The sequence below is a fragment of the Glycine soja genome, chromosome 11, assembly GCF_004193775.1.
Source record: "Glycine soja cultivar W05 chromosome 11, ASM419377v2, whole genome shotgun sequence".
Lineage (NCBI taxonomy): Eukaryota > Viridiplantae > Streptophyta > Magnoliopsida > Fabales > Fabaceae > Glycine > Glycine soja.
Window position 1 is genome coordinate 41,676,104 of NC_041012.1, and position 13,361 is coordinate 41,689,464.

The following is a 13,361-nucleotide window of genomic DNA, read 5'->3' on the forward strand; positions in this document are numbered from 1 at the left end:
CAGTTAATTAATAACTTGAAACGAAAAAAAAAAGGGAAAAGATATTTTAAATTATTTTTTTTATCGTGTATTTGGTGCCTTCATGCCCATGAACGTGCATTTGATTTTATTTGTTGTTTCAAATGTATTTTAGTTATTTTTTCTTTCTTGTATTTTTCTTCTAATTTGATTTGTATTTTTATATTTACTTTGATGTTAAAGAAACTATAAAATTATGTCTACATTTTAGTTTTTAGTCTAATAAAGTTATGATATCTTATTATTATTATTATTATTATTATTATTATTATTATTATTAACGGCTGAATTCCAGTTGAATCATTGAGCTAATGTCTTGATTGGTTTGATGATCCGTCTAATTTTAAAAACATTGATATAATGTTTAACATTTTTTTTTATTAAAGGTTACTCATTAAATTGCATAGGTAAATTAGAAAACATGAGCATATTTGATCTATTCAGTGATAATGATGAGTATGTGGGAAAAATTCACCCACAGGTGATGATGATCAATTCAGTTAAATTAAGGCTGAACATCATCAACCCTCTAGTAAGGAAAAAAAACAAGGATTTGAGTCCATATATTGTTTCCAAAACATATTATTTTATGTTATCGACCTATTCAGTGCTCTAATGCCCTAGCATTGATAACATTAACTTTTAATGATACATTGATAAATACCAGCTTATTACATCTTCACATACTAAGATATGACATTGCACATTGGTTTAACAAGTAACAAAATAATTGGACATTATATTAGCAATTGAATTAAAGAGTTTTTTTTATGTTTGATATTGTATATTGTACAATGATCAAGATGACATATAGCTGGAACTGCTGAGTTCCAATGCAGCCCAATCACTTGTATCTTCAATAATCAAGATGCAGAGATATCACACTCACATATGGCAGGTGACGAGCCGATGTATCATAGAGATGCATCGGAGATTCAGGTAGCAACAGAGGTGAGAGCTTAAATTCCAATGAGTATAGACGCACATCTATTATCATTCTAATGATTATTAATATTGTTTAAAAAACAAAACAGAACATATAGCAAAAATATAATTGTATAAAGAAGAAAACATTTATTTCATCTATTTATATTAGAAATGTGCGTGTACTTATCAAAATTTGAAACTGACACACTTCAGGATAAATGTGATTAAGGTGGGCTTTTGGACTTTATACGTCGGCTAGAGAGTAACCTTTGTTAGGAGGACAAAAGAGGAGGACCTATAAAACAAAAGACTCTAATGCTCAAGTAAGTATGTGAGTTAGAAGAATATAAATAAGAATATGCATGTGTAAATGAGCAAGCGTGTGTTGTTTGTTAGCGCGTCGAGAGAGTACAAGGGAACTTAGTACTTATAATGTGGAGAGGGAGTTGTGGATCCTTATTAATATGGGTTGTTACAATGATGTAATAACAGATAATTAGTGACTTGTAGATAATAACCAATAGATAAAAGTGACTTATAGATAATGTTACATATAACATGTAGCATAGAGATAATTACTAATAGATAATTGTTACTTATAGTAGATAATATGTAGTTTTGTAGATAATTAAATACCTGTTGAAAGATATAGAGATGATAATATATTTATATAATAAAAGGTTAGAGATAACATATTAATTGAGAGCTTGACTGTTAAAGATTGAGTATTCATGCTCATATGCTAAAATTGACATGAAAGATTGACATGTATCTTGAAGTGTCACATAACATGACACATATGTTTCGTGAACCCCGAACAATACCATGTGTGTAACATACACAATAGAACAAACATATCCCACTACAAATTGGGCTCAACCATTTAAAAGAAAACAAAAGCCTGATAGACTAAATAGTGCAAAAAAGTCAAATCTGCTCCACGAACATACCAACACAACACATGTAACAATAGACAAAAAAAAATGGGAAGGTTAAAAATGAAGATACCTTATTGACTCAAAAGTAAAAAAGTACTTCAGAAACACTTATATGAGTGTTAAGTTATAGATATTGTAAGCAGAAATTATTTTCATTTCATATTTTGTATGCACCTTTTGTATAATAACAAAAATACATTCGCATTCTATATCTTGTACAACCAAAATATATTTCCTTTGAAAGGATATTTTGGAAAATAAATAATTTAAAATTTTGAACGTATGATCAACAACCATGCAAGGAGTAAGATCATTTTTCTAAGTGTTACATGAATAACACAACTCATATTTGTTTCCTTGTACCATGGATAAGTTTGCTTGCCTTTGGTTGCTTCGAAGAGAACCTAATGGGGAATTCTTGATTGCTCCATGGGAACCATAAAATGATAATAGTTATCTGAACCACCATGAGAGTCAATAGTTTGTTAATAATCTATTAAAAAAACTAAAATTATCAATTTATAAAAATGAGAAGATCAAGTGTCACAATTAAAATTCAGGAAGACCAAAATTAAGAATTTGAGAAATTAATTAAGGAGATCAAAAGTATAATTTAACTTATATATAATTTGTCATATTAGTAGCAATAAAACCTTGTAGCTTAGTGATTAGTTTCCATCGATTGAGTCTGAAGGCAAGGGTTAACAATATATAATTTTTCAATCAATTGCAGGTCTTTTAAAGCCTTTAATAACAAAGTGACAACAAAACCGGTTCTAGTAACAAAGTTTTGGGTCGCACCGGATCCTTTCAAGCGAATATCCGACTCAGCTATACCTCTGGTTCACGGGAGAATCGGTCTGATCGGCCGGGTCGTTCCAGGTTTTAAAACGCTGGTCTCAATTATTGATCCTCCTATTTGAATTCATCTACTATCTCTCCAATCAATTTTTAGGCTGTGGAAAACCCAAAAATCTCTCACTCATTCATTGACATGTGTATTAACTCTTTGTTTTTTTGTTCTTTTTAACAATCAGTGTTGTTCTGTCTACTACTCTCAACCCGTTTTTATTGTGGGAAGAAAAAGATGCCACTTATCTAAATAGACATATAGTGCTTAATTCTTGTTATTCTGATTTCTCAATTTTGTCTGGTCTAATCAGGCTCAAAGTAATCTAGCTAGGTTGCCACTTGCAATATCCATTGAATATAACTACCCACAACAGCAAGTTAAATAACTGACAGAAGAAGAAACCATCTTTCTGTCCATAGATTTTTTAACTTCATATAGAGGAAGAAAATTATATGAAGACGGAAGAAACGGAACATTGAAAACAACTTTGCAGCATGTTTAAAACATTTAGATAGAAGAATTCATGGAAGAATTCCTTCTATCCAATGAAAAACCAAGCCTAAAAATATTTTTAATGCTACTACTGCTGTTGCTCATATCTTTGCCAGACCCAAACCATTTCATTCAAAGAAGGTTTCAAGTACTGGTCCCAGAATTTCCAATATTCCAATGTGTTTCCTGCAATTTTCGTCACCTCAACAACATGAAAGGAAGATGTAACTTCAAAAATTTCAGCATCTATAGTGAGTTGGCCGTTTATCCCTGCCTTGTATTCCTCCAATCTAACAACTCCATTTTTCTTCAAGATCTTAAATCTACCATCTATTTGTGCTATCTCTTCAAGCATTGACACAATGGTTGAAGGTGGTTTTCTAGTAGTAAATCTTGCCAATTGTCTTCCATTCTGATTATCCTCAAACAAACCAGAAAGATCAAAACCTGAAGAGATTGATATCAAATCAAATGCATTGAACCGATATAGCTTCATGGGGCTATCTTCTTTATTTGACATTGGACTACCATCTGAATCTGAATCTGATGAAGAGGCAAATGCAGCTTGAACATCTGAGATATCCTTAGCATTTCTAGGGGACAATGGTGGCAGCTGAAATGCTTCAAGCTGCACATACCCCTTTCTAAACCAACGGCTTTGCACAATCTTAGCAATACCAATTCTTGTCTTTGGATTGGGATCAAGGATCCTATAAAGAAGCATTTTCACATCTGAAGAGAACCAATGCGGGAACTTGAAATCTGCTTTGATAATCTTCTTGTACATCTGCATAAGATTTTTATCATTGAAAGGAAGAAAACCGGCCAAGAGAACAAAGAGAATGACCCCACAAGACCAAATATCTGCCTTGGCTCCATCATATCCTTTCTTCTTTATTACCTCAGGAGCTACATAAGCTGGAGTGCCACATATTGTGTGAAGAAGGCCATCATTCTCCCTGGATTCCACCAATGCACTCAAACCGAAATCCGTAACTTTGAGGTCCCCGTTCTCATCAACAAGAAGGTTCTCTGGCTTGAGATCGCGGTGACACACCCCTCGGCTGTGGCAGTGACCAACAGCATCAATCAGCTGCTGGAAATATTTTCTTGCCACATCCTCCCTCAACCTCCCTCGGGACACTTTATAGAAAAGTTCACCACCTTTCACCATTTCCATTGCAAAATATATCTTTGTCTTGCTTGCCATGACCTCATGAAGCTGAACAATGTTGGGGTGCCTCACAAGGCGCATCAGAGAGATTTCGCGCTTGAGTTGCTCCTTCATCCCCACCTTAATCACCGACTCTTTGTTGAAAACTTTGATGGCGACGCTCTGGCCAGTCTTCAAGTTCCTTGCGTGGTAAACTTTGGCGAAATTGCCTTGGCCAAGAAAATGTCCAACCTCGTACTTTTGCATCAGAATTGTTGCCTTGTTATCCATTCCCTCTGATTGCTGAATGTGGAGGAACAAAGGAAGAATAGTGGAGGGTTAAGAGCCTGAAAAAGGACTAAGATCACTTAGCAGCAACACAGAAGATTCTCTTGTGCTCTCCATTTTGTTAATGTGGCACTTGGAGCAAGGAAAATGTGAAGGCTTAGGAAGTTGAGTGGAGGAACCACATGCCTATGGCAGGGTTGAGGGTTGTTCCTCTTGGTGCAGAGAGATGAAGACTTGGCAAAAACTATTAGACGTTGGAGAGGAATTTAAGCTAATCAAGGCCCAAAAGTGGCAATGTATAAAAATAGAGAAATGAAGATAAATATACGGAATGGTTGTGTATTGTTTCGTGTTTGCGGTATGGTTTTTAGATGCTTCTGCACTTCAGGGGCATCACAGTATTTACCAAAATTACTCTCACTTCAATAAGTTGAGGACAAAAGACTACTTTTCTCACTCTCATTCTTCCGTTTCAAATTGCACAACCTGAATTTTTAAATCGTCTATTTTCAGTACATACCATCAGATATGCTAGCTCTTTCAAATGTTACTATGTTAGCAAATGATTAATAAACTAGTTTAGTCGATACTTTTGAACTGAATTTTTCAACTTCTCCTTTATTATCTTTGTATAGGTACCAAAATAAGTAAAGTCTAGATAGATCGATAGTGTGCTTAATAGGTATTATATATAAATTGTCATATAGTTAAAAATTATTAATTTTCGTAATAATTATTTTAATAATTATGTTATGTTAAATTTTAATATAATTAAAATCTTTATATTAGTAATGTATCAAATTAGCACATTATGGACGCGCATTCTAATAAGATGTTCCAAATCTTAATATACCCAATTAAAATCTTTACTTTTTCATTTCATTTTCCAAATAAACCCTTATTTATTTTTTTTAACAAAATATAAAATCACCAAAATCAATTTACTTTATAATTGAAATGAACGTTTTTCTATTAGATAAAATAAACTATAATTACGATTACATAATTCGGTTGATGAAATTTTTTAATAACATCTAATGAATAAATATTATATTTAAATACTATATTAAGCATGCACTTGAGAAAAATATTTATATAACTATTGCATATATTAATAAAATAACAAACAAAAAGAGAAAGAACAAAACATTATTGTTCTAGTTTATAATAATAAATTTTTTGTATCAATAAAACTATAAAAAATATTAAACATATAAATAGTTTAATATAATGGACAATAAAATCACTTACTATAAAGATAATTATAATTTACAAAATATTCACTTACTATAAAGATAATTAAATAAATAAATTTTAATGATTAAGTTATAATTGAGTAAGCAATAAACCTAATTTCTAAATCGTATATACTGTCATTTCGTTGCATTTTCAGAAGCTTATATGCAGATTAATGAGCAATAGCAGTAAAAGGATGAGCTCGAATCCTTTACTCAGTACCAATGTACCATAACCTGAATCACATTGTGTGCTGAAGGATTGAGAATATGAGAAAATTCACATGCACATATAGCCAAAAAACCGATCCGTGTTTGTGATTATTGAAGCTGTCTAAACACCTAAGAGTAAGAATTTTAGTGTTCAACTTTGGATTATAAGCTGGCTAAAGATCGATGCTATTGTGCCAGTGGATTATAAGCTGCTTGAGTATAAAGGAGCCATGGATAAATATCTTGTACGTACGTATACATTGAGTATAGAAACCATTCTGTAACTAAATTCCAAGCAAAACATCTTGTTTGCCTAGTAAGAACACCTTGATATTAAAAAGTTCAATGAGTTATATTTATTACAACAGAACTAAGTTCCAGTTTTGTTACTTATTTACTAATTACCATTGAAAAACTCCTTACTTGAAACCACAGAAAAACTATGAAATGAGAAAAGGCCAACGAAAGCACAAACTGGTGTAATCAGTCAGCCACATTATTAACCCTTACACCTTCCTAGCTAAGTATCTGATGTAAAACTGGAATCAAAACCAAGTTGAATATCAAATAGGTAAAGCATCCAGCTCAAGGAACCCAAATCAAATGTGAATACACTTCTAGCAATAAATCAAGTGGGCAACTATCTCTTCTTCCAACTACAGGCTATACTTAAAGTCAAAAATTACATACTTAAAGTGTAAAATCAAATAAACTGATGTTAAATTCAAAAGCATAACCAACCTTGCTTGTGTTTTTTAGGAGACAGGTGCAGTTAAAAATATATAATTCATGATTTACATTAGGAAATATATCCACAACAGACGTGAGAAGATGCACAATAATGAAAGGGTTCGGAATTCTTCATATTTTTTAAAAAATAATGTAAGGGGAGAGGGTCCTGCTGAATGATTAAGAAAAAAACAGCATAAACAGTTCCTTATCCATATAAAACTCACTTACCTTTCATTATGGTGGTGGTCTATATTTTCATATCACATGTATAGAAAAGACCCATAAGCACAACTCTGTAGAACAGATACAATTACCTGCCCGAAGTATTTAATGTAGCCTATCAACCCTTTATAAGTTAATGAAAACATGACATCAGAGTTCAGGTCTACACATCACAAATGGGGATACAAATTCATCAGCACACACATATTATAAGTTAATGAAACTGGACGAAAGAGTAGAGAAATCAGAAGCTGAACGAGGAGAAGAACTGGCTAAGTAACCTATTAGCCTTTTTCACTGTTTATAGTATGTTATAAACAAGGCGCGCGCAGTAGCAAAGCTCGTTGCTGAAGCCAAGCTTAATTAAACTAAGGTCCAGTTTCTTAAACTTCCTTTGCTTTGAGATATAAAAGAATGTAATAGGAAAATTAAATGACAGATAAACTATTTCTAATATAAGAATGAGGAAGAAGGAAAGACTATAACAATCTTGTTGAGTTGGGAAGGAAAGACTATAATTAATTGGTGTTGAATACAAATTAAATTTAAAAGACTAGAAAAAGCTTTATCTCAATTTTGAATCTATAATATTAAATTTGAAAATCCAAAAATAGGATTGGATGACACATGTGAAAGTCTAACAATTTCTCAAAATTTGAATGACATGTGTCATCATTTGATAGTTCGTAATTATTTTATTCAATTACAAATCAAATTTAAATATAAATACATTTATTAATCATTAAAAAAATATAATTCAATTAAACCATTTTAATATTTAAATCAATCATTTAAGATCTTTGATAGTTAGTAATCATTTTCTTATGATTTAAATTATTTTTTATGATTTAGACTGTATTTAAAATATGTAAAATACTAGTATTTAATGAGAATATTTTATCATTGTAATTTATGTAATTAATATTTTTACAAGAAATTTATGTAATTAGTTTCTTAAGAAATGTATATTAATCTTGAAAGACAAACAATTAAAAATGGAAAAAGTATTTTTTTTATTTGATAATTGTTAACCTTATGACATTGAATTAAGAAATCAATAGAAATTTCTTACTAAAAATCATTCCATTATTAATATATTGTAACCATTATTTTCAATGCACACACATATTACCATGAGTTTCAATAAAAAAATTAATATATAACAATCAAACATAGATATATTAAGGAGTTTACAACATCACTTAAGTATCATACTCAATTAAATGTACTAACCCACTTGATTGATTTTCTATAAAAAAAATAATCTTTTTCATGACACTAACTAGTAAAACTTTTTTTATCCATCTTAATTAATTACTATGTTCTTAAAATAGTAGTCATTAATATTTTTGATTTTATAAAAAAATCTTCTACAATTAAATATATTACATTTCAATTTTATTAAGTTAATAACATAATTCAAATCGAATTAATAGTATTGACTTAAAAATAAATTTAGCCTAAAAAAGTATTTCTTGTGTCAATGTTGAAATTGTTTGATAACGATTTTCTATTACCCATCAAGTGAATTACATAATAAAATTGACAAGATGTGCATGGAGAAATGAAAGAAAACAATAGGTATGCTCCTGCACTTGCCTTCCCTTTGAAGAGAGAGACATTCCAGTCAGCCGCCACGTTGAATCCCAAATCCCTCCCAGGGTGACACCTCTACACCCCCTTCAGGTGTAGCTAAAGGTAAATCCATACCCTTACTAAGTCAAAGGTGGAAAATCAAAACTCAGAAAGCTGCAGCACAAAGCTTCCCCTCCCCCTCTTCGCAAAGCGTCAAACTATCCTTGTAGCTAGGCAATTTCTGCGCGTAAGCCATGCACCCAATTACCCCTAAACACTATTCCCTACCGTGTCCTCTCCTCCTCCCTCCATCTGGTCACACTCCTCCCTTTAAAGTTACACACATAACACATTCATTCATCTCTCTCCTCTTCACCCCTTTTCACTCATGAAGAATCCCGTGGCCGAGAGTTTCACCGACTTCTACGACAAGTGGGTTTGGAAGCTCGAGGAGATCCTACACCAGCTCCTCGAGGTGTCCAAACAGAGAACTGAGGTGGTCAAAACTGAGCAAGAGCTGCAGGTTTTGGTGTCAAAAGTCACATCCCATTTGAAGGAATACTACACTATAAAGTGGGCATCCGCACATGAAGAGGTGCTTGTGTTCTTCTCGCCGGCGTGGTTGAGTCCTCTGGAGAATGCTTATTTGTGGATCACAGGGTGGAAGCCCTCCATGGTGTTCAAGCTTCTGGAAACTCTCAAGAAGCAAGCGAGTGGTGGTGATTTTGTGATGACGGAGGAGCAGGTGAGGAAGATCGAGGAGCTGAGGAAGAGGACGAGGATGGAGGAGGAGAAGGTGGAGAGGGAGATGGAGAGGCAGCAGGTGGCCATGGCTGACCGCAAGATGGTGGAGTTGGTCAAGCTCACCGGCAGAGCAAGGAACAACGGTAGTGGTGGTGGTGGTGATGCGGTGGATGCGGTGGTGGAGGTGGCCTTAAAAGGGGTTCTTGCGGGGTTGGAGAGGGTCATGAAGGCTTCGGATTGCGTGAGGCTCAAGACACTCAAAGGGGTGTTGGATGTGCTTAGTCCAATGCAGTGTGTCGATTTCTTGGCTGCAAATATTGCTATGCAGCTAAGACTCAGGCAATGGGGGAAGAAGAAGAGGGACATTGCTGCTGCAGGATCCACACTCAATGTGAATCAGGACAACTGATCCAAGTGTAATTCAACTAGTAGCTAGCAAAAAAAAAAAAAGGAAGCATATTAAACTGTACATCTTTAATTAGGCTTAATTAGTTAATTAAGTTGTCCAGTACATCATCATTAGCACAAATTAAGAAGTTGTTTAATTAGTTTATGCGGTGGTAGTAGCTAGTATAGTCTTGTAGTTGCAATGTAAGAAAAGGAAAGAAATAGTAGATGAATGAAGATGAATGAATCTATCTATGATATCATTTCTTTCCTGTATATAGGTAATTATTTAGTATTTTACAATTAATATGAAAAAATCTAAGACCACACACATCCTTAATTAATGGATTCTATCTAAAGTAGGGGAAAGTCAACAACACAATCACATAACACTTGCTTAAGATGTCACAGAGTTGGTGGTGCTAGCTGGTGCTGGTGTGTTGCATGGATCATCAGTTTATAGGCTCACCATCAGAGACAGAGAGTGCATATTTTTTTACTAAACTTTTGTGTTGTGAAATGTTGATGGGGAGCAGGAGCAGAAACAAACGAAAATGTCTTGAGCGGCGTGGGTGCATGATTCAGGGGCCACGCCACGACTACGCCTAAGCGAACAGAAACAGTCAGAAACATGACAGAACAGAACCAGGTGTTCTTCAGTTTTCACACTTAAAATAAGTCCCTGTCATGCTTCCTCTTGGATTCACGAGAAAGTGACGTTTTAAAGAGTTCCCCCCAGAAAATGACGTTGGCAAGTGATGTCATTAATGCTTTTGTTTGGTTAAATAAATACTAGTGGTACCTAGTGTTTAATTTAGGCCGGGGGTAGTTTATACTAGTATTGAGTTTCAATTTATTTTTTTTAAAACAATAATCAGTTTTTATTTTATTTTTATAATTTTTTAAAATGTGGTTACTTTTTTTAAAAAAAAAATTAGTTTTCAAATAAACTTATTTTTGAAAGTTTTATATTTTATTAAATTAATTTAGAAGTATTTTTTTAACAGAAACAGTTATAAAAATATGGTGATGTCGATGTAAATAAATAATAAAGATAGTGCCAATAATAAAAATGGTATTGGCAGGAGTAACATGTGGTGGAAACGACATTACAAGCTGTGAATGGAAAAAGTAATTGTCAAATATAAAAAATATGTATTATATTAAAAATAAAAATCAAATTTATAAACTTTTTTTCTTAATTTTTAAAATAAATGTAAAAATATTTTTTTAAAAATTAAAAATCATTTCAATTTTATTTTTATCAAATGTGTTTATTTATAAGAAAACATGCAAGTTGATTTGCAAGCAAGAATGCGCTAGAGAGTAGTTTGTTAATATTTCTCAAATTGGGGAGTTCTATCAAAATACCCTCATTAATACATAATTTTTTTTATAAATATTAAAAATTATAAAATTAGTAAAAAATCATTAAATGTAAAGTGAAATTTACTGTGATTTTTAATAATCTTAATCAATAAAAAATTATTAAAAAAGTGTATTAGCATATTTAAATCTTGTATACACAGCCAATAGGTCACATTTGTACACCAACTAAAAATATTTACAGCTCATTCAAATTAAAAATTAAAATCTTTTTTTTAAAAAAAAACTCATTGTTGCTACATAACTTTCTTCTCCTCTGTAATGTGTTCTTGACTTCTTTCTCATACCCTCCTTTTCATTTTAAATAATTTGTAACTCATTAAAAATAAAAATAAAAAAGATAATTAAAAAATGTGATGTATGATATGGTTTATTTACAGAAAAGAGAAATGTTAATCACATTTTTTTCTAATATTATTTTTTAAAACTTTTTCTATGATTTGTTGAAATTTATTAAAAATTCATTTTTTATAGGTTTTGCTTCTCATTTAATGATTTTGTCTTTTGATTTATATTAAATGAAAAGTAAAATCTATCAAAATTGATATTCAATAATTTCTAATCAATCATAAAGAGAATCTTTAAAGGAGAGTGTAGAGTGTCGTTAGCATTCCTTTTATAGAAAAATGTTTTTAATATTTGTGCCAATTGATAAGTAATCAGAGGTGGATATTGTGGATTTAGAAACTTATGTAATTGTTTATCTTTAAAATGATATTCTATTTTAATTATTTTTGTTTGCAACAATCTTGCAATTATATTTGGATGCCTCCAGTTGCCAATTCACAAGATAAGCAAGGGATTAAACGATATACCAACATTAGGTTTTAGATGTAGTAGAAATATTTTGTGTATTCACCTAGTATTTTGCTATTTAAATTGTAAAGTGATCCTTTTGACAAGATTGTTACATTGTTATTCCAAGATGCTAATTGTTGCAATTGCAAGCCATGAAATCTATCTTGAAGATACACAAAATACATTCACATAATTGCATTTAAGTTGTCATATATTACACGAAACAATAATGTGACTCCATTTGTTATTTTTAATTAGTGACAATTGCATCTGTATGATTGTTGGTGTGAAATTCCTTTAGTCATGGTCACGACTAAGTATCAAATGATGATTTCCTTTTAGACGATTGTCCCAAGGAAGAGACTTTGTTCCTTGGTTGGGTTCCTGGTCCACTCCAAAAAGCTTCTTAGCAGTAAATGAACTAAAGTTTTTAAGTTAAACTATTAGAAAATTTGTGATAAAAGGGAGTAATAAATGGCTAGGAGTTACAAAGAAAATAGTAATGATAGAAAATAATTGGGTTTTGTTTATTTGGTTCATGCCCTTGTTACAATATGATAGGTCTTATTTATAATGATTAACTAACAGTTACATTAGCTAAAACATTTCCCACACACCCCTATAATCTAGGAGATCATGACTCATATCTTATTAATCGCTTCCTTACTCTTTAGACTACCTCCATATTTTTTAGATGACTCACACATCATCGAAAGCAATCTTTCCTTGTACTTTTACCTATTTACCCCAACTTAGACACAACAACCACTCCAATCCGCTTACTTGTGCTAGCCGTATCCAATCGACGATTGTTGTCCCAACGATTAACTTTTTAGGGGTTAACAATGGTATATATTTGGTCAAATTGTAAATGTATGTATCATGCTCTTTTATTTATCATAAATTGTATTCATGATGTACACAATCTTTTTACAACTGTGTTGAGATTTATGAGAAAGAAAAACAAATGATGAATGTTGGGTAAGTTCCATAAGAACATCAACTTTATTGTTGGTGTATGAATTGTTATAAGGGACTCCAATTGGTAAAAAAAAATGGTTCTTATTTGTATCTTGTTGGTAAGAGGAGTGCTAAGAACACACTCTTTAGCACACTCTTTCAAACACATCATCTCTAATTGGTCAAAATTTATTGAAAATTATAAAATTAGGAGAGTTATTAAATATGATGTGTGACCCACCATCATTTTCAATAAATTTTAGCCAATGAGAAATAATATGTTTAAAAAGGTGTCCTAAGGAGAGTCTTCTTAGCATTTATCTTAGTTGTAAAGTTCAAGATCACATTAATTACTCTTTTTTTACCAATTATACTCTTACTTGTTTCCTTATCTTTAATTAATTTACACATGCATTTATTGTGGAATGGAAAGAACGAAG

The 13,361-nt window shown here is 31.9% G+C and overlaps 2 protein-coding genes across 2 annotated transcripts; one reads left to right on the forward strand and one right to left on the reverse strand.

Annotated features, from left to right (window-relative positions):
- Positions 1-3,061: 3,061 nt before the first annotated feature.
- LOC114375901 (CBL-interacting protein kinase 5-like) lies at positions 3,062-4,895 on the reverse strand. Its single transcript, XM_028333761.1, has one exon. The coding sequence runs from the start codon at positions 4,670-4,672 to the stop codon at positions 3,317-3,319; it is 1,356 nt and encodes a 451-aa protein (XP_028189562.1). The 5' UTR covers positions 4,673-4,895; the 3' UTR covers positions 3,062-3,316.
- A 3,907-nt stretch (positions 4,896-8,802) lies between these two features.
- On the forward strand, positions 8,803-10,026 carry LOC114375686 (protein DOG1-like 4). Its single transcript, XM_028333537.1, has one exon. The coding sequence runs from the start codon at positions 9,035-9,037 to the stop codon at positions 9,797-9,799; it is 765 nt and encodes a 254-aa protein (XP_028189338.1). The 5' UTR covers positions 8,803-9,034; the 3' UTR covers positions 9,800-10,026.
- Positions 10,027-13,361: the final 3,335 nt, after the last annotated feature.